At 39.4% G+C, this 22442-nt stretch overlaps 1 protein-coding gene across 1 annotated transcript in view; it reads left to right on the top strand.

Moving 5' to 3' along the window:
- Positions 1 to 16471: 16471 nt before the first annotated feature.
- LOC132974390 (neurogenic locus notch homolog protein 1-like) overlaps positions 16472 to 22442 on the top strand; it is a 40692-nt gene continuing 34721 nt past the window's right edge. The window contains exons 1-2 of the mRNA XM_061038435.1: positions 16472 to 16707; positions 17471 to 17552. Of these exons, the coding sequence (XP_060894418.1) occupies positions 16650 to 16707; positions 17471 to 17552 (140 nt within the window). The 5' untranslated portion in view covers positions 16472 to 16649. The remainder of the gene's footprint in view (positions 16708 to 17470; positions 17553 to 22442) is intronic.

Below are 22442 nucleotides of genomic sequence, written 5' to 3'. Positions count from 1 at the left end.
ACGCAGAACTCAGGGTTAGACTGAGGCTACAGTATTTTGTGTTACAGAATTAAAACATTGTCTATATTGTGTATATACGTACGTATCCTCTGACCTTTTTGAGGTCTGGATGCCTCCCCAAAGTCTCTCTACATTTGAAAAAGCACCTTGTGTAAATATTACTTCTACTTTTGAACTTAAATCCTGTATGACATGTGAAAAAAAGATCAAAAAAGTAAAAAAGTATAAAAGAAACCTTCAATCAGAACTCCTGTAAGCCAGCAAAGGAATTATTGGCTAAGTGGTGGGAAAATACATTGTCCTATTCAACACTGCTTTATTGAAAGGGACAGGCAATGGTCTTGTAAACCTTTTATTTCTCCAGTATTTTCTCACAGCTGCTGTTGAGGGATAAATGCTGCTCATTATGTAGCTCTGCTGCTTTATAATTTCCCCACTTTTGTAAGATTGTCTTGTCATGAGAGCAAGGGCATGAGGAACAAACAGACCTATTTATGCCGACTATGTATTTGTCTGTTTAGACAGAGAGGGATATTCAAGTACCCTGTGAACTGCATGGGAGCCAGAGACTCAAATAGCTGTTTTTCTTTTAAGAGCAGGATTAAGCACATAAACAAATAGTTAGGTCTATAATTAATGTAAGTTGTTCTCAATCTTAAGAGGTGAAAAGGGGAATTCTGAAAAGAAGTCAGAACATAAATCCTGCAGACCTGTTGGTGAGACCTGGAGCTCGGAGAAGCTGAGGAGCTTAATTACAGTAAACAAAACATTTACTTCCTCTGGACTGTGTACGTGCAGCTGGGAAAATCAGCACATGCAGTAGGTGATTCTGTCAACATAAAACCAATATGGAGGAAGTATGCACTTGATGTTAGTGCAAGTTGCTCCTAATCGTTTTGTTACAAGAACCATTGTTTTGTGTATAGGTTCTCATGCTGTGTCTGCAGCACTCAATCTTCTGAGCTGTGCAGGTTTTATGTGCAGATCCTCAAAATATTGTGGAAAATCATTCAAGTAAAGTGGATACAAAGTTTTTTATTGCATTGTGATCCTGGTTTTGTGCGGTATTGGGCATACTGTTACACTGTCGCGGCTTACAGGGTCCCTTGTCCCTTGTTTTGTTTAATAAGCGGCGCCTGAGATATCTTTCACTGCACTCAGAAGTCAAAATGTCTGTTCTGAGAAAATACTCTGAGACATTGTATAACATGCAACATAAGGGAATCATTACGGCTGTACTGACTAGTTTCCATTATTGGTGCATGTTATTTTATTCCTGTTTCCTGGGTTATGTTAGCTGCTTAATAGCCAAATGTTCATAAAACTTAAAGAGGAAAACGTTGTCTTATACCTTTCTGAGCCTCATGTAAACCAAACATCTTTTAAACATGTTTTTAAATATTGTAGAGTTTCCATAATATGAGTCCATCTGAAGTTTCTGTAAGTTTGATCAGGCCATGATGAACCTGCAAGGAAGAGAGTTAGCTTTGGTAACAATTTATATTAAAGGGGCTATATGTAACTTTTTACATGTATAAATCATTTTTTATCGCCCATTAATAAACGAACGGTTAACTGATGTGAAAAAGTAGATGTTCACTGTCTATCTGTGTTGCCTCAGGTTACTGGTGCAGTTCGCCTAACGGCCATGCGGTATCGCTACAAACGCAGTATTTTTGAAAGTTACATATAGCCCCTTTAAAGATTTATGTAACCTATCATTATTAAAGTAGAGACACCAATTTTGCACATTTTTCAGCAATGTATTCACTTTATCCTAAATGTTTTAAAAAGATTCAAATAAAGAGAAACATGTTACTTTATTTACTTACTTAACTTTTTATTTGTAAAGGGACCATGTACAATATTAAACATAAATGTTGCCATTGATGCATTGCACCAGAGTTAGCCTTGAGCTAATTTACATCTGCAGTCCCTCGGCAGGTCACAATTAAAACATCGAAATAGCAATAGAAACTATAACACATAGCAGATTATCCCAGAGCAGAACATCTCACGCGCACACACACACACACACACACACACACACACACACACACACACACACACACACACACACACACACACACACACACATTATTGGAGTAATTGTCCATTTACTTGGCTGCCTACAGTATCTCTTGAGGAAACATGGTATACATCAGCTGTAAAGTCAGGGGGGAGAAAGGAAGTCCGCTCACTGTTAAGTGAACATTAGCTTTAAATAAATGAAGCAATGGGAGTTCCTGGTTATCCAAGTCAGGGTTTCACTAATTTGCCCAATTGATCTTTAATTTGGCACACCTTCTTCTTTGTGCATTTTGATTCCATTATTGTACATTCAGAGTGTGTTTACATTGTGGCTCGATCACTTTTCACTAGCAAAAAAAGGTGATTTTTCTTTAAAGGCAAACCTTCCAACACTCCTGATGTAACCAAAGATTTACTGATTGCAATATGAGAGAAATAAGCTATTGATGCACGAATAGCGAAAGAGCTGCAGGTGAATACCTGGTACAAAGACCCCCCACTCAGCTAAAAAGGGAAGTGTTATTGTTGTAAATAAAAGGGGGCGTGTGAATTTTCTCTTTCCCTCACTTCCTCTGCGGTGTCGAGCATCAAAATCAACCCCTCAGGTGATTCATTGTCCTACAGAACTCCTGGCTTCCTCGCTCTTTGTGTGGCAGGGTGTCAGGAGCTCCCACGCTGTTCTCGTTCAGACATTACACAGCGACACACACAAGAACACTAATCCTCACCCTTCCTTCCCTCGCACAAACTACAATTATGAGATTACTCTCACAAACAAGCCACACACGCACATTATAGGGGCTTACATTTTTATTGTCCAAACTGAAATCATTAAATCTTAGAGTAATAAACCGGAGAGCGTCAATGGGTCGGGTAAACAGTTATTTTCCAGCCAATATTTTCCCCACAAAGATGTTCGGTGGGAAAAGGGAGACATGTGGGTGTTTGTGTGTGAGACAGAAAAAGACACAGCAGAAAAGAGATCAAGTCGCCTATGGGAGAAAGACTTAGAATCTGTCGTGACCTTGCTCTGGTGAAGTCCATATCTGTAACCCCAAGCTCACAGACCTGACACAGAGCTATTTCATTCCCATGACTGGGCTGCAGATATTTACCCACAAACCAACAGGGACTTGGAGCCAGTCTGTCCCAGCTGTGTAGTGAAACTCTTGCCTTGCACATCATGTGTCCCCGATCAGTGCTACAGACGACATCTATCTTATTACACATCTTTCAGTGCGTGGGCTGCAGGTGCTGAAACTATTGCATGATGTGGTACGGAGTATAATGTAAAAGCACTTAAATAAAATAATGCAGAATAGAATTTTCTCAGCAAGCCCACATGGAATTGGTTCTATCAGATATGCAGTTTATGATTTTTGTTATTTAGGAGAAAGTTGAAACTAGTTATTACTTTATTGGATTTTTTTCTTTAAACCTAAATAAAAACTTTTAATGCTTCAAACTAACTACAACCCTTTCAATAATATGAAATACAAATGTATAATTGTTATCATTGCGACAGACTCATCTGACGACTACCCTTACAACTACCCGCTCTTCTTATTTTGTTTTTTCCTGCATGTCAAATTACAATTACAATTACAATTTTGCTAAGAATATGTTCTTTTCAAAGTCATGGCAGACTTTGCATTTTCATTTGTTTCAACTTGATCAGGAATGCCTTCATGTAAGGGTAAGATACTAATAGCATCATGGATTTTTAAAGCATAGAGGGAATATTAAAGGAGCTAGCAGTGAAAACGTATGACACGTACAATAGCAGGATTGAGCTTGCAAACAGCACTGATTCCCAATAGACCTTAGTTTTTGCTAATGTTATTTGACAGCCCTTTTTTCTTACTAGTGATTGAAACTTAAATTGAAACAAGGACCGTAATCTTTCTAAACCGTGACAAAGAACTGTGAATAAACATGAAAACAGATTGATGATGCTCTACTTGTGACAATCTTTATCTGTGCACAAGTTAAATGTGAAAAAAAGACGTGGATTTTTTAATTAATTAGCAGAATTGTCCACAAGTTACAGTGATACACCACGCCCATACTTCTGAGCTGACAGATTTCAATGAAAGCTCATGTTGTACTTCTACCTCTCTTCGGCCTGTTCCTGTACACAGTGTGATGTCTGAAAATGGGCACAAACGAGGGGCTGGGCTCTGTAATACTCTAGAAAAGTAGCAATGCCAAAATTGGAGCAAAATGAGCAGTGACTGGGAAAAGGTGACGCATCTAATTTTAAAATGTTAGGTGGTGGCCTTTAGTCTACAGGAAGTGATTTAACGCTGGAGAATCTGGTGCCCGTATACGATGACATCATTGTGCAGAAACTGGCATGTGTTTTTGGGTTGATCTTGTTGGAGTCTTGTGCATACGTTAGTACAAATGACTGATTTTGACTGGGAATCTTTTCCGCAACACAACAGGCCTTTTAGAGAATGAAGTCTATTTCTTGTGTCAGTGGAAGTTTCCTGTGTAGGTTTTAAACTGCTGGAGAAAGTGGATTAAAGTTGCTAAAACCGCCCCTGGGAAATTAGGCAAGCCTGGACCTCTGACACATGGCATGTCCACAGGCTGTGTGGGAGTGAAACACTCTGGACTGGCAGATGAAATATTACGAGAATCATTGACTAAAAGAGAGGTGATGATGAACGGCAAACAGAGTACAAATGACGTCCTGATGGTAGAAAAAAGGAATTAAAGTTAATAGATGACAAGTGAGCAGAGGAAACCAAGTTTAAAAGATGGATCAGGTTATGGACGGAGGAGATGTAGTCCCACGGGAAATCCTAATAAGGGAAAGGTTGCATAGTTCCCAAACTCATGAGCACACCCTTTTTTTTCCATGCTGTGCCTCAGGCAAACAGCCTCAGTATAACATCGGGAAGTTAACATTTTAAGTATATATAATCCTCTTGAGAAGGTTTTGCATCCACAGAAAACAGCTTCTGATAATAACTTTTTCCATGAAACTAGATGTTCTTATAAAAATAGCTCTCTTAAAGGAGTCTTCACATGCATGCTTCACAAGTAGAGAGTTGTTTTCACTGTACATAAGGGTGGTATGCTGACAGTGTACGAGCTGTCTCTGCGGTAATTATCAAATATTCATGGAACAAAGGGTTGGTATTCTCTGCCTGCATGGGAAAATTGGCTCAGAGGTGTGTCAGACTATTTCTCAAGATAGGACAAGCTCAATACTGCATTGTGTGTCATTATGTGTCTGCTGGATTTGTGAGTTATCTTTCAACATTTAAAAATAAATGTGCAATCCTTTCAAACTTTATTTCAGGACAGTTTAAGTCCTCTTACCTGCAGATCTCATTGCTCTGTTTCTATAATAGCAAGAAGTCCATGACAGGAAGCCAACGTTTAAAGGCCCTTATTTGACTGAAGAAAAACATTGAAAACAGGCACATGTGAATTAAAAAAATATATTTTCTGTGACCCCTGAAAACCCTCCGAAACTACCCAAATAAACTTTTCTAAACCAAAGCAGCATCATCTGCTTAACATCCTTTATCAGAGGCTTTCAAAGAAACATTACAGAACAGCAACACAAAATTGATCCACTTCAAGTTTTGGTTTGGATGCTAATCAATCAAGTAAGGAAAAAGATCATGATCGGGTTAAAAAAAAAAAAAATGCTCTGTGCAGGTTAGCTTACTTTCAGGGTCAAACCAACAACCACTTGGTTAGGGAATGATCATGTTTGTAGTTTATAGAAATCTGTTTTAACTCTTTGTCGTAAGAAGGACACACACACAAACTGTTTTGCTATCGAGAGTGCAGAAAAGGGATAAATATAGTTCATAGGTAAAATGAAGGTTTCAAGGTTCTTGTTATATCTGTAACGTTATTGCTATGCGCTATGATAACTTTATATTTTGTCAGGCGAATCAACAGAGATAGCATTCAGCGTTCTTTATGTTGCCTGTTTAGAACAAAATGTTCCAGTGATGAAAAAAGAGGAAACAATTTAGAGATGGAGTAAAAAGAACATGAAGGGATGCTGGAGCAGAAAACACTGGCACAACTTTGTCCCCCCCCCCCCCCCGATAAACAAAAGGAGGAAGCTGCCCCGTGTGACTGGCTAGCAGGGACTTCCTGTTTGTGATTATGTGTCCAAAAACAGAACCAGGGTCTCTGGACCTCCCACCACTCTGTTTCAGTCCAGGTTAGAGAACCAGAGACCTGCTGTGTCTGGCTGTGCACACATTGTGCTTACGTCGTCGGGGAGTCACAATACTGGGAAGCAGCTGCAGTGGACATAAAAGTGACAAATGTACGCTGTTGATGGCATACAAGACAGCAGCTATCATTAGTGTAATTAGCCTTAATGGTAGAGACACAGGAAAGCGGCATAATGGCTTTTTGGCTCTGTTGAGACAGTAGATCTGACATGTTGACACGCTGACCTTGTTCAAGATTTGTTTCTGTTTTGGATACAATTAAGATATTACCAAATGTCTTTCCAACATAAGAAACACTTTATAAAATACTTTATCACACAGAACAGGTGTTTTGTTAAGTATAAAAAAAGGTGTAATAAAACTCCTCATGCAGCGGGGATTTTTTTTGCTGTACTGTATTAACCCTATACCCACACTCTATTTTGATCTTATCAAAGCTTAAACATGTAAAATGTGTCTATTGTTGACGTAGAGCTGACAGATGTGGAGCCAGCTGTACAGTTTTGGGGTATTTCATTGATGCAACTTCTTAATTCTTCCCCACTGTTTGGAAACAATCCTCCACACATATTTGACAATTTAAAGCATGATGTTACTTTGCAGGCTCATATACAATGCAAATATAAAAAAAACAATATATTATTATGAGTCAGCCATTTTTGCTGCATTTTGGTTACTTCCATTTATTTGTTGCTTATCATATAATCATAACTTCTTCCAACTATACACAACTTTATTGTTGATATTGACTTGAGCGACTTAAAAGCTTGAAATGTGTAGTTTTGATCACGCTGATGTGAGCTTATAATAACTTTATTAATTCTTGTCCTTATAATTACAGGTGCTGGTTAGTGAAAATAAGCTTTCCAGTATTTAGGACTTTACTAAGCAGCAGAGTGTTTCCAAACTTTTCCAACACTACGTTAGACTCTCTGCAGCCACCTCCTTCCCTTCTGCCTGTTACCACAGGAAAACAGGAGCCAGTGACCCTTGCCTGCATTTCCTCACATTGGGCAACAGAACCTACAATTCAACAATCAAGTCAGTAAACCCTCCTCCCTGATAAGAACAATACAGTAACACCAGGATACATTAATCCAGGTTTGAAACACTAAGGAAACAATACCCCTGCAATACAATGGCCTATTTTCCTTCCCTCAGGTATACGCTCTGTATCATGATGGACACCACGCTCGAAGGAATTGTCTCCATAGAGGATGTGATGTTGATTTTGACAATGAATCAAACTCTGGTGTTAAAGGGGACATCCCATAAACTAACCATTTGTGTCTACTGGGAAAAGGACAAAAGATCTGAAAAACCCTTTTGTGAATCATTCTCCTGCGATCGTGTGATTTAAACCTCCACCAAGGCCAACAGTCTATTCTTTTAGGATATTTAAATGTACAGGTGCAAACACTTTATATATCTAAATTGGAAGTATTTCACATACTTCACAGAGGAATATTTTGTGAAATGAAGTAGCCAGTTTATCAAAAAAAGTACAAATATCAAATGCTAAGATCAAAATTATAGTAAAAATAAAAATGTACAGAGGGAACACTTTTTTCTTGTTTGTGAGCCATATCCTGAACTGATCCTTAACTGTATTACGTTATCATGGCTTTTACTTATTTTAACTATATTTTTGGATCTGTTTCAACTATGTTATGCTTGTTTTAATTGTTAGGCACTTTAGAACTTGTTTTGGAAAAGTGCTATATAAAATAAAGTTATTATTATTATGAATTATTCTTGCTTTGCACTTGCAACTTTAAACCAAATATGATTTAATTGTATAAATAGTTTGTTTCTGTAAATTGCTGCCAAACAGACAAATAAGAGGCACAGAAACGCATCAGTTCTTCCTATGGAGAAACTGTGGAATCAAATCATTTCTGACCATTGTTGTTTACACAGTTAAAATGATAAAAGCCAGGTATAAACTAAATATAGATGCAGCACTGGAAGAAGGTTTAGGACCTTATTAGGTCACAATTCTTACCAAGATGATTGCTGAGGGAAACACAGAAAAGAAAGAAAACATGATCAATTTGATTACATGCTATACCACATAGACCTTTAGCCGGCTCGGCCCTGGCACTCTTGTCCATCTAATGAGAGTCCCTCAGGGCTTTGGAGAGCACGAGGGTCACTTCTTTCCCCAACATGAAGCTTGTTACAGCCTGTGAATTTATAAGTAGTAAACAAGAGCCTAGAATTAGAAAAGTCTTGGTTGTAATGATTCCCTGGAGAGAAAAAAAAAACAAGACTGCATGGCTCTGAGGAGGCTATGAACGACTTGTTTGGATCCTACAGGACAGCCCGAGATGTTCAGTAAACATCTGTCATTTGAAGAAGTCAACGCTGCAGTTGTAGTAAATGAATCAGCATTCGAGCGCAAACAGAGGAAGCTTGTCTGTTGATGGATGACAGGATTAGAGCAGCTCAGTTTACGAGGGTCACTTATCGCAAGTGTCGGCGGGAAAATTGACACACTCTGTCATGATGAAGTGTACAGACAATAAACACGACTCAATGTGTGTGATGTCAAGCATGGCCGAGAAGAAGACTGAGGTGAAGAGGCTGACAGGTGTTCACACTTCTGCTAGTGGTTATATGATCTGCTGGAGTCACTTCTAAATCCTAATCTCATCTGATCATCCTTAAAAGTGTTTCTAAGACATAAACACATCCACACACTTTTATTCCTTTTTGAAGGAAAATGTGGAAAAAATACTTTTATTTTAAAAGTTTTGAGAAGCCAGAAGAGACCTTTTTGTTTTTTTTAAGTTATCCAGTAACACCAAAGGAAAGTCCTGACCTCTAGTTTTTTTTTAAATTCCATGAAAGACATGAATCAACAACAATTAATCCTACAGGTCTACAGTTGAGTGTCGCTAAAGCCTTTAGGTCATTGAACTTGTTTTGTCAAATAAAGGGTTTAAATACATATCAGTGAGAATTAGTGCTGCACAGGGCTATACCACAGACTGTCAATGTTGGGCTATACGCTCTAGTGAGCATAGTTACTGTAGTTTACTGTGACACTCACATGCACTCCAAATGTTCATCAAGACCTCGCTCTTGTTTGAATTCAGTGCTCAGGTGTTTTAACACTCAAATTTGAAATGTAATGAATGTAAATATCGAGGTTTGTTGTGATTACTCAAAAGTTTGTGTTTATGTCATATCAACTAATGTAAAGTTTTCCAACTTACAAAAACGATTCAATTGAAATGAAGAATTGGAGACAAAAGGATAAACTTTCTAATACAGTTCAACTAAATATTAATTGAGCCAGAGGGTCTTTGGTTTGGCCACAAATTGGAAAGAAATACTGTGTTGTTGACAGAAGTCACCTAAACTAAAAGATAACAAGCATAAGTTAGCTTGACTTGGAACATTTTTGGCGTTTAATTAATACAAATTTATCTTGACTCATCGTCCAGTCACTAACTTTTTTGTTAGTGTTCAAACATATCGATATTTGTTTGCAGTGCTTGAGACTTTCACCCAGAAGCATTTGAGTCTGATTTTACAGTTCATGACCTTTACTTAACCCCAGTAGTTTTCTTGCCTAAACCTAACTAAACTCTGACCTCTAAATAAAAAGGTGCAGGGGTAACACTTCAGAGGTTAATGTGTTAATTATCGTCATCATGATGAAGAGCGTCACCTGACTTTTAACCCTTTCTGCATGTCCGAAATACATCAAATGCAGCAGCGTTAGATGGTGCTTAAAATGTGTAGACCATCATGTGTATGTACTTAAAAGTGATGTCTAAAAGTATGCCATCCTATATGATCAATTTTGTGTACACATTTTTTTTTTTTTTTTACATAATTTCAGCCTTCTGGAGGCTGGTTTTAAGAAAAGAGGTTTAAATCCTACCTTTTGTACTGTAACTCTTGCTCTACATACTGTAAGAAGAACTGGATGGTAAGTTCATGTAAGATTTGTGTTCGTAGATGTTTTAGGAAAATGTCAAACAATTACAAACCAGAAAAAGCTACACATAAAGCCAACATCATAAGAGAACACAACTGCTGCCGTTTACACTGCGACTAACTGATGGAGAAATATTTTTCAGCATAAGTACAAGAAAATGTTTTTTTTACACTTTTTATTGACTTCAGCCAAAGCATTAATAATCTTTGAGATTACTGTTGATCATAACCGTCCTTTTCAGTCCTGTCACAGTAGATGCACAGATAGAAGGCCAGTACTTTGTATGACAGTGCGTTACATGAACACGTCCCAACTTGTCCCTTTTTACACTCAACACATCTGCTGCTGCAAGCTGCACGGCGCCCACCCACACTTTCTCTGTGTCTCAGAGGAGCTAACAGAGGATCTTTTATGCAAAGTGATATTAACATTGGACATTCTTGGCAGGAAGCTCATTCATAAAACACAGTGAGTGCAGCAGTTCAACAAGTTTATCTTCTGTCACCAATACGAGGAGCAGCCAAGAGTCAGTTGATCAACCGTCAGCAGATACCATGCATGCATTTTAACATGTTGTTTATACTTATGTGATATGAATACAGGGATATGGGGTAAAGACAGAACAACTTCATAATAAATCTAAATGGAAAGTGTCATTTCATATAGATTTCTCACAGCTGATCAGAGACTGCAGACAGAAATAAGTCTCGGATGATACATCCAGTTCAATGAGGAAAACATATATCTTTTGTCCATATTACGAATATGGTCGCTGATTAATAAACTATAACTCAATGAAACTCAAACTAGGGGAATGTAGGCTAACTTAAAGCTAACTAAACTGTAAAGCTTGAAAGAAAATAAAGTGGACAAATTCATTTGATGTCTGATAGCATTCATTAAACAGTTCTGATGACGTTTATGCTCCAATCATCTTCACATTTTTTCTATAATACAGAATAAAGTTAATATTTCTCTGAAAGCAGTTTTTTGTTGACATCTTGATCAGGTGATGACCTCCCTGTTGTTGTTTCTTCTACACAGGTTAGGTCAAAACCCCTGTTGACTTTGTTTTTAATACCCTTATGCTTAAATACAGTGGACAAAACTTGTTGGCTTTTCCCAATTATTCAGCCACTAGAAACACTTACTTGAATTAATTCCTCCGCCTTATGCAGCAATAACACTTTTTTTAATAGCACTGATTATTGTTTTATTTTGTTTCTTGCACTTTGATTTTATTCATCCAACAGAGCACCTTTCACATTTGGTTAACTTTGACATAGAGCAACTAATCGTCTCTCTTCTCCTTTGTTTAGTATGTGTTGAACTTCTCACTTTAGAACAATGAGGGGTAATGAGTGCAGATTTGTTAGATTATTGTTATTTTGAGGAATACAGCTGGTTTTCTTTCATGCGAACGCCTTTGCTTTGGAGGTATCATTCAGTTCCATATCAGTATAATTATACCTATTCGTGAGGATGAACAGGTTGACAGATTTGACTTTGGTTCCTGATCTGATCCGATTCGGAGCAGCTGTCAGTGTTTTTGAGGCTGATAAAGTAGAACAGGTCTCTCCATCTGTGCTGCACCAGTCGAGGGGACGGACCCCCCCCCCCCCCCCCCCCCCCCCCCCCCAGGTCAACACAATGAGAGGGAAATCAACACAAATCCTGTTTACCTTCCACCTCACAATGTAATACAATAAACACATTTCCCTCTTTCCCAACAATGAAAAACAGCACAATAGGGAGTATTTAAATGAAATACAGCATTTTTAGGCATATGTTTGATAATCACTTACAGAGGGGGGGGGGGGGGGGGGTTGTCTGACCTCGCTGTGGAGCAGCAGAGCGACAAACCTTTTCACCTGGGAGATGATCAACTGTGTAATAGTCATGTAAACTGATACCTCAGAATGACCTCATGTAGATCAGGGTCGACACCTCGGTCACACTCTGACCTTATCTGTGTCAAAGTGAAGCGATTAACACGTCCAGGACTGAAAAAACAATCTGGTCAACTGTACAGAATGAAACAGAAAGTTGTTTATTACAGGTGAAGAATGATTTAAGCCTTGTATAGAAAAAAAGTCAAGTTTACACAAAATCATCAACAACATTGCCTTGAAAAATGTTAGTATCTATTTATGTCCAATCTCTGAATACATTCGTTTTTATTTAGGCATTTATATGTAGGTATCATCTATGAGTAAGATGATACAGGATATGATCTCACTTCTCTTTTATTGGCTCTGCCTTTAACTCTAAAACAATAACTTGTGAATATGATTGTTTTCTAGTATTTCTTTAGATGTTTCGGAGAAGAAAGTGCAGCTTGAACTTGGAAGTATCTCATTTGACCAATGTTTCCAAGTAGTTGTTTTTCTGGGATTTTCGGTGGAATGACACATTTAATGTTTTAGATTAATCTACTTTCCCACAAGGACTAGCCCTACTTTAATATGTCATGAGACTGTGTTAATATTACAAATGAAATCAGGCTGTCCTTTTTAATGAATTCACTCACTGAGTTTAAATCTAGGTGGGTTAATCTCTAAACAGCAAAAGCTGATTATGAGATAATCAGACAGATATTAACATGACAATACCCGTATAGCATTACCTTATCAGACTACAATCACGTTATTTATGCATGTAAACAGACTGATTCACATTTAGGTTATGCACACTTAGACACCATCTTTCTACTGTTACCTCCACCTTCTTGTTGAACATTTTCTCTCCATCGTTGACTCTCACAGCGCTTTGTCTGCCCTCAGGCTTTTAACGTCTGAATCATTTTTTTCTCTCTCTGGCAGCTGTTTTACCTGTAATGTTTTTGGTGGAGTTTCTATGTGTCACTCTGTGGTTTCTTAAAATTATGAGCGCCTGCTGGTGTTGAAAGAGACAGTTAGCACCTCCGTACAGTTCACATGACAGCATCATTTGTTTGGCAGTTATCCTATGCTATAATCTTACAGTCATTTATGTGGTTTAAGAGCAGTCTGCTCTACAGTGGTCTAACAACTCTTAAACACCTATGAAAAAAGTATTCAAAGCCGGTTTGAAGTTTGGATGTTTGAAGGAGATTTTAATGTAGATTTATCAACAGAAAAAACACCCGTTAAGTGAAAAGGTCTCTATAAGGTGAAATTAATTGATAACAAATACATAAATAAAAAAGCTGCTGTATGTATTGATCTTTTAATCTGACACACCTTAATTACCACCGATACGGCCGATTGGTTTTAGCAGTCTTTTATTCGATTTAATGGAACTTACCTGTTTAGGGTCAAAGGCTTTCAATTGATTGTAGTATAAATACTCATGTAGTCATGTTGGGAGGGGCCAACAAACGAGATGTGCCCAAACCTACAACACAGCAAAGGAATTGAGGGCAGTCTTCTTTTTACTGCATAAATGAATTACATGTAGTTCAACATTTTTGTAAAATACAATGTTAGTGGCTGTTTCCACACTCATGGTCCTCACCAGTAGATTTTTTTTTTTTTGTGTATCTGTAGATGTTACAAGTAAGCATTATGAGCACTCTTTCTGATCATTACTGGCTTAAAAAGTGCTCACAATAAACAGACATCCAAATTTGCTCTGTTTTTTCTCTGATCTTTGGAGTGTAAAGATTTTCCCTTTTTTCCAAAGACAGATTTGATCCACAGTAGTGTTTGGACAGCAACATTTTTTTTTTCTGACACCACTTTTTTCGTGATGGAACTACATTTTTCAGTGGTTCCCTTTTTGCTCAGAAGACTGCTTTTTGTGATCGAACCAAAAGTCAATGTTTTATTTTGGCCCATTAACCAGGTTTTCTTATATGTAACAAAGTACTTTTGGTGTGTAAACAGGAAGGTTTGTCAGCATTATTTATGTCGTACAAGTAAGCTTTTTCAGCCAGGACATGAACCGTCATGTTCACAGAGGCAGGTCTGTGTTTACTCAACTCATTAATTCAAGTGTTAACTGTCTTACTCCTACTCAAGCAGCAACCTCCGGTGTTGAAAAATGAAGCCAATGCAGAAGTGCAAAATCCTGCAGTTCGTAAAGTGTCCACTTGAGGCGGGCTCCAGGAGCCCCAGAAGTCACATACCACAACCAAAAAAGGTGTTTTTATAGCAGAAATGTTTACAGCCTGGCTGGTACTAAAAACAAAATAATATTTTTATTATTTATAATTTATACGATTTTTTTTAATAACGCATCAGTTTTGATTTTATGAACGTTACTGTTCCATCCATAGTTAGGCGCATAGCTGACATGACTGATGGCTGAATCATGGCTGATTTCCAACTCTATCCACTGTCCTATCTCTCCATTAAAGGCACAAAATGCCCAAAAATAAATCTCTAAAAAGAATTGTCAACTGAGACTTATTTTTGGAGATTTCAAAAAAGAAAGTTACAAAAGCCTCAAAGACCTGGAACATCTTTAATAGGTACTCATTTGTTACTGCACCTTCATTATTTTTTACAAGAGCTTGATTTTTTTTTGTGAAGGTGAATTAAAAACACATCACTGGATTGTATTGGTTTCATGTTTCCTACTGATTTAAATAAAGGTGAGGGAAGTCCTCTCTTCCCCTGTGATAGTCCAGGTAACCTTGAAGTCAAACTCTATTGAAACCCTCTGCTGCTGACTCAAGTTCAAGAATGTAAAAGTAAACACGAGTTGTCAATTTTTTTTTTTTTACCTGTGCATGACAGCAGTAACCTGTGTGAAGGTGCTCAGGCTTTGTTCACAAACCACCTGATGAGAATCTGCTGACTCTGCAGACTGCTGAGAAAAAACATGTAAGAGTCAAAGTCAGCATTTATTTATCAGTGCAGAAAATCCAAACTGCTATCAGGCAGCTTTCCAGGCTTCATATGGTTATGATGTCCTGATGTAGGAGCAGAGGCTGGGGTTTGACTGATGTAGTCCTTAAATGACAGAAGTGACTTTCAGAATCAAACTACCATGCAAAAATCTTCTGGCAAAGTGTCTCCCCTTGAACTCTATTCTTCAAAACTCTCTCAAACATTTGGTTCTTGTATCTTTCACAGTGCAGAGAAAATAAATGTTAGAATGAGATTGTTATTAAAGTGATATTGAGCTTTTAAATTGCCACATGAAATCGGTATCAGCATTTACATTAGAAAACTTTACATTCAAAGTTTTGAATTGTTGTCTGGGAGAAGGGTGTTTTCTGGCACAGGGCAGGATTAGAAGTAAGCGTAAGTGAAAGCAGAACAAAAGTTTGGCATTTGATAGGCTATTCGTTTCATCTTTTAAAAAAGAGAATTTCATTATAACATTGAATTAGTGTGTTGATAAGTGATGTTTTTTAGTTTGATTGCTGGGACATGATTTGTACCATTTCTCAAGAGTGGGTTAGTTACATGTTATGAAAAACTACAACCATGTCACTTTAAAGATTGTGGAATAAGGGCTATCTTGATCAAAATAATCAACACTAATGGATAGCAGAGGGTCCTTTGGTATCCGACTAAAATGCACTTAAATTCTTACAGGCAGTAAGCACAGAATGTATTTCATTACTTTAGTACAAAGAGAACACATAACTCGTCGTCCTTTATATCATCCATCTGTGAAAGCACAGTATCTTTCCCAGGTAAGCATCCACAGCACTTGAATTAGCAGATTGTCACCACGTATGGTCACCACCAGCAACATTCACATTGTGTAGTTTATTTTTTTTTTAAACAAAAGTAAGCCGGGCATCATCGCCTGGTTAGCACACACTTGTGTATTTAACTTTTGCAGTAGGCTAACTCAAAATACTTTATGAGTATATGTTGTGGCCGGTTGTGGCATTCATCAATCTTTCAACAGTGAAAAAAAAACAGCTTGGCACTAAAGGACCTTCATTAAGTAGCCAATGTTAGCATGAAATAGCCTACAAACTGGCATGAAAAATACAACGAAGAAACCCAACGACACTGCTTATTAAGCTGTGCCAATAAGGCTGTAAAAGAGTGAACTCATGCTCAAATGACTTGTTTTCTGTTTAAATGTAATATACTTAATATACTCTCACTATGTGGGAAAACTTCAAACAAACAAACTTGGCACTAACTTCTTCAAGTTGTATAGTGTGTTGGGGATAAAGTATGTGCGTGTGTGTGTGTGTGTGTGTGTGTGTGTGTGTGTGTGTGTGTGTGTGTGTGTGTGTGTGTGTGTGTGTGTGTGTAACGCCCCTCTAAGCGGAGCAGCGGCTGGAGAAGTGCGTCCCTCAAGTCATTTTCAAACCGGGATCTGAAGTGACAACATCCCATGCTCGGAGTTCACAGACGCGCCTTACTTTCCCTGTTGTGGATGTACTCTGGGATGAACTGAAAGTGTATATTTTTTTTTAACTTACGGAGAGGAAGACACTATATCGGATCTATGAAAAAACCCACGTGGATTTGTACAATCATTTTAAACCAGAAGGAATGCATATTTTGTTTGTGAAACTAACTTTCTTGTTGTCGCTGATAGCCCTAACACGAGGTGAGTAGTGGAGAGACTCTCTCTCGAAAGTTGTATAACTTTATCATTTAATAATGCAATGCATTGTTAGTCACTCTACGAGCTCGTTCCACTTGTTGCATCAAGGTTTTGAAAACTTCTGAATTGAAACTCAGGTAGGATAACGAGATTTAGCCTGCCAAACTTTTTTCTTTTTTTTTTTAACTCATCTTGCAAGTTTCCGAAGTTAGCTGTTCATTTAAGTTTACCGACATAACTTTAATAATATTATGTCATTATTCCAAACATTTATGCGGAACGTCTCTCTCATCTCGAGTCCTGCATATGAGCATCATTTTAATCGTGTTTTGCGCAGACCGGTTGCGCACTTGTCCAGCAAACACTCAACTTTTTCCCCACTTCGATGTAAACGCATGCCTTTTTGCAGCTTGTATTCAGGTCTGCGGTCTCTTTATATTTCTATTATATAGCAAAGCTGTGTTACTCCCCAAATGGCACATTCTTTACGGGGCAGCTGCAGACAGGAGCATGCAACTGCCAAACTAGTGTCAAGCCCCTGTTCAGCCACAAAAAAAAAGCGCACTTTAAGGTGGCAAGAGTCACACATATACTTCACATTTATAGAGCATTACCTGATTTATTTATAACACCCCTGAGGAAAACTTGGAATCTTTGTGACACTGTTATAGCTGCCAGACAGAAATATCAACTTGTTCCAGACTTGCTTAAAAAGTTTTTTTTTTTTTTGCCAAGGTGCAGGTGTATTAAAACTTGTCCTTTGCAGGTCTAAGATGCTCCATGCTCACGGAGTCGTGTTTGAGCCAGGGGAGGTGTGAAACTACTCCAGAGGGCAATGGAGAGTGCAAGTAAGTTTTATTTTTTTTACAACGCTCTGTTCTTTGTAACCGATATAGTTTGAGGAATACCTGTGTGAAGAGTTGAAAATGTGTGAATGAGGAGTTTGAGATGACTCAGATTTTTGTGATGGGGCGAGCACTCACACCAGTGTTGCTATTTCTGGGAGGCAAATGGCCAGAGGGCTGAGACAGGAATGAGTGGACATTGATGAGGACAGGGGTCACTACTGCGATAGTGTGTGTGTGTGCGTGTATATGCGTGTGTGTGTGTGTGTTAGTGTGTTAGTGCCACCACACTCTCTCCTCTGCAGGCAAACTCTCGCAGCCCTAAATCTTGCTTTTCTATTCTTTCACGGAGCGACAGCTGGGGTTGCCAGAAGCTCGGCGACCATTGTTCTGTGTTGCGATTAATTCTGTGTGACTAATCTGGGTGAGGCTTCCCAGAGAGACCCTCAGACTCTGTCCTTCAACCACCACTACCCCCCCCCCCCCTCCACTCCAAAACCCCTCCTCTCTCCTGGGATTTTGTCCCCTCCTCAATGGCCCTTGGTGCTCTCTCTCTATCCCTCTCTCTCTCCCTGTCTCATTCCTTTGGACAGATGGCAGAGAGTAAATGTTTTTTAACCTATGAAAATACCGAAACAAGGTTAGCTTTTTGTCTGGGACGTTTCCAATCCACATGTAAACCAATAAGCCTCAGCTATGCCCAGAACTCGTTTTTTTTTTTTACAACAAAAGCCTACTTTCTCCTGGCTCTGTTTCCATCCTGGCATGAGCAGCACTGGCCAGAGTCATCTTACCGTCCCACAACTCATGATCAGGTGAATGGCCGGGCTGTCCATGTCACAGTTTCAACACTGCAATACCCAGGCAGCCATCTTGGCCCCCCGCCACATCTTAATTTGGTCTGGTTTTGTTGTGCACCCCTCACAATTACACACCCACCACCCCCCCTCCTCCATCACCTTCCCCACCTCCTCATTGGGCCACAAAGCCATCATTGTGCCCCTGCACTGTCCTCCTCCTCAGACTTCTCCAATTAAACATGGAGACGGACGAGCTCGCGGTTTTGAAAAGTTTTAAGCGGGCACACAAGGCCCAGTGCGGTATTGTGTTTGTGTGTTTGTTTTTGAAGCATTGCTCTGTTTTTGTGTAAGTCGTCACTGGGTGACAAAACTTAATGGCAAAAACTCAGCTAAAATAATGAGCAAATTGGTTCCAGCTCTACAAGCTTAAACATTTGCTGTAATTTCATATTGAACAGAATATTTTTGTGTCTGGGGCTTTGATTAAAGTAAAATAAATATTTGGATTTGTGACATTTTTCGATACATTTTGATGGAAAAGTCATGAAACTAACCCTCTCTGAAAGGGACTCTTTGAGTTTAGTATCAAAAGTTCAAAATCTGAGATCAAATTAGTTAATAAATAGACATAAATATTTTTTTTGTATGACACTTATATTTATAACTAAGGATGAGGTAGAATGTAGGACCATAGAAAAGTGCCATGTTGTTCTGAAGTCAGTGTGCGAGTTCAGAGGAAGCTGAGTGCATAAATAAAGAGTGATACAGCTGTAAATTGTGATTACCATTAGCTGGGGAATTGTCAATATAATCCTTTAAAATACAATCAATAGAATTGTTCCTGCTCTACAAATGTTCCTCAAATGTTTACATCTCAAGTCCAAGAGAACCCTGAAGACCCCACAGGGAATGTGTTCACACATTCAAAAAACTCTTTTCCCTGACATTACTTTTTTCTGCAATTCTGCAATAGGGAAATTTCCACATTAAGTCAGGTGAGCTGATGTGTGAACACAGCAGGTAATATTCAGGAAAATTCCCTGAGTGAGCAGGCGGAAATGACAACATATATATGTTTCCAGTGCGCAATAGTCATGCCTGTAATAAAACTGCTACTCTGCTCATGTTCTCGTGTTCTTTCCCACTCATTAGTTGATACTTTGAAACACTTCCACTTACATGCAGCATTGATCTAAAGGTGTGTTGAACTCTATTGCTCTGTCCGTAATCTTACATTTCCAACAGGGAAAACTTTTCCGGTCTGAGGGACATATTTGAATAAGCTACTCAGGAAGATTTAAGGGGCAGGCTGTCCTAAAAAAATGTCAGGACAGCCTGTATCACCGCTTTTACAGGAACTTCAGTGAGCATTCCTTTACATTAATGACTCTGATAGTAAGTGGGCAGCTGAAAGTATCAAGGTATGAACACTGAGATACAATATCATCAGGCGGATCCTGTCTGGAGCTTATTGTAAGGGAAAAATAGTAAGTTACTGTATTGTGATTTAAGCATGCAGTGATGTTTGTTTTCTACGAGGCTCAGTTTGTTCTTTGCAGAAGAGTAGAATAACCCGAATTAAAAGCTACTGCTCTTGAATTCAGTATGATGTGAAGTCTGACAGAGATGCCCACTTGACGTGCCATACTATAAATACCATCTCCTCCTTGTATCTGGCCATGTGAGCTCCTTACTAAAGTTTATCTACAAAGGCCTCACATTTTTGCTGCAGAGGTTTGGCAGCGGGAACGAGCAGTGACAGAGCCGAGCCAGTCCAGAGTCCAGCGGCGAAACTACGACCAGAAACAAAGACGCTCCGTCAGAGATTCTCCTCTCTCGGGCCAGAGAGATGAGAGACGTCGGGCGGTCGAGAAAGGACGCTGCAGAGGGATCACATACCTCTGTCATCATCAGGCAGTCAGAGTGATGACAGTGTACATCAGATCTCAGACAGCCTGTTGACTGCTGAGCGTCATGTGACGAGGAGCTATCGGGATTTAGGTTCTAGATGATGGCCTTGAGTTTAAATCACAGAACTTTTGAGTTTATAACTCACAGTTGTCCGTAAACATAAACTTTCTGTGAGTGTTTATTGTGTGTTATTAAGTAGCTGATTGCAAATCAGACATTTCTCTTTTCTGCTGAATATCATGGTGATTGATATGTTGTTTAAGTTTTGGTGTAGATGGCAGAAAGTGCAATCAAAAAGTTGAGAACTTCAAACCCCTAATCAGGGTTCTCTTATTTTCTTGTCTTTGTATTCCTGTTCTAAGTCTTTTAATCCCTGGCTCGTATGTGCAGCGAATGCTACAGTATCCATCCACTTCAATGAAAGCTAGCCCTTGTCTCTTCAGTTCTGGGGATTCCTTAATGGCACCTCTGTTCGCCTGGGTCAGATGAGTCTATCTTAACCCCCCCACACACACACACACTACCCCCCCCCCCCCCCCCCCCCCCCCCCCCCCCCCCCCCACCCTCCCCTACATCTCCATTCAGAGTCAGGAAACAGCCTCAGAGTGGCCTGAAGGAAGAAAAGGTGCCGTATCTGATCATATCATCACACAACGAGAAACACACAGCGCCAGGCTTTTATATGGCTGCTGCTGCTGGTGTTGGGTTGCTTTTGGCGAGAGTCTGGCTGGTGAGAGGACTGATCATCAGAGCACTGAGGCTGAATGAAGTGATTCGATGGTGGGGAACCTAAGCGTCAAGGATTAGTGACATTTGAGCCTCCCTGGTTGGCATCTGCCAAGAGAAATCACATAAACTTTGATCACAGAGAGCTCTGACAGTCAGTGTGTGTGTGTGTTTGTGTGTTTGTGTGTGTGTCTTTGTGTGTGTGTGTGTGTGTGTGTGTGTGTGTGTGAGAGTGTGAGACAAAGAGACTGGGCATACTCCAAACCACACTTCCTCATTTCTTTTTCTTTTTTTTATTTTCACTTCTTTCAGCCTGACCACCTGTCCTTTCTGTGGGTTATGGAAGAATAACTAAGAGAGCCGTGCGCTCACACCCATACAGCAGCATGCCTCATAATACCCATGATTACTTGCGGTTTTACACATTCAGCTCCACACAGGAACAGATTGACTCTGTCTGCCAGGTGTGCACTTTCACTGTCTGATACACACTCACTCAGGAGTTGAAGGAAAATGAAGTGTGGTGCCTTTGTAGGGAAACAGATCGGACTGACAATTTGACTCATTGTGTCACTACAGTACATGACTCCTCACAGTGGATCAGACACGATGACGATGTGTGAGGTTAACGTGAACAGCAGTTAATTGACCAAAGTTGTTTATGTATTCATGGGTTCACTGCAAAAAGAAACTGACTTTTTATTATATAAGACATGTTATCTTATCCTCTTAAACAGTATTTGACTGACCATGCAGAGACTGTTTTTCGAGACTTAAAATTCCGCCCTGCAACTTTTCTTTCTGTCGTTGAGTTAAGTAGCAAACTAAATGTATGAACAGCATTTAAAATCGACCAAAGCAAAGCTGTTAACAACCTAATGCTTGTCTTGATTTATGGGGGACACTTGGACAGGAAGCAGTGATGGGACATTTAAGCTCTGCCTCAAACCTTGAAGTCACCGCGTACAGTAACAGCCTGAGTGTCCAGTTGCAGTGTCAGCTACACCTTCACACAGCCGTAAAAGCCTTTAAGTAGTTCCCAGCCTCGTAAAGTAGGCAGTAGCAAAAGTCATTAGGGCAGCTATGACAGGACATACACACACACACACACACACACACTCAAACACACACACACAAACACACTTTAGTGGTCGGCCCCTGGGGGAACAAGCTCTTTCCCATGGGCTGTGTCCCTACTGCTCCCAAATAAACGGGGTCTCTAATGAAGGCTGCCAGATGTGGGCTGGCCAGGTCAGCTCTCCTGTACGATTAGGGAGGAAGGAAAAGAAGGATGGATGTAAGGAGAGGGAAAGAGGGGCAGCGTCTCCCCTGTAATTTCTGCAGCCAGTGGGGATTTGGTGGTAACTGTGGTTTCAGTTCCACAACAAACAACAACCCAGATTTCTCTTCCAGATTTAGTTCCAGCTGGAGAGCTATTTTTATTTCAATAAACTTG

This window comes from Labrus mixtus, chromosome 5 (genome assembly GCF_963584025.1).
Source record: "Labrus mixtus chromosome 5, fLabMix1.1, whole genome shotgun sequence".
Taxonomy (NCBI): Eukaryota; Metazoa; Chordata; class Actinopteri; order Labriformes; family Labridae; genus Labrus; species Labrus mixtus.
Note: the sequence above shows the minus strand (reverse complement) of the source record. Positions and strands in the feature narration are given on the sequence as shown.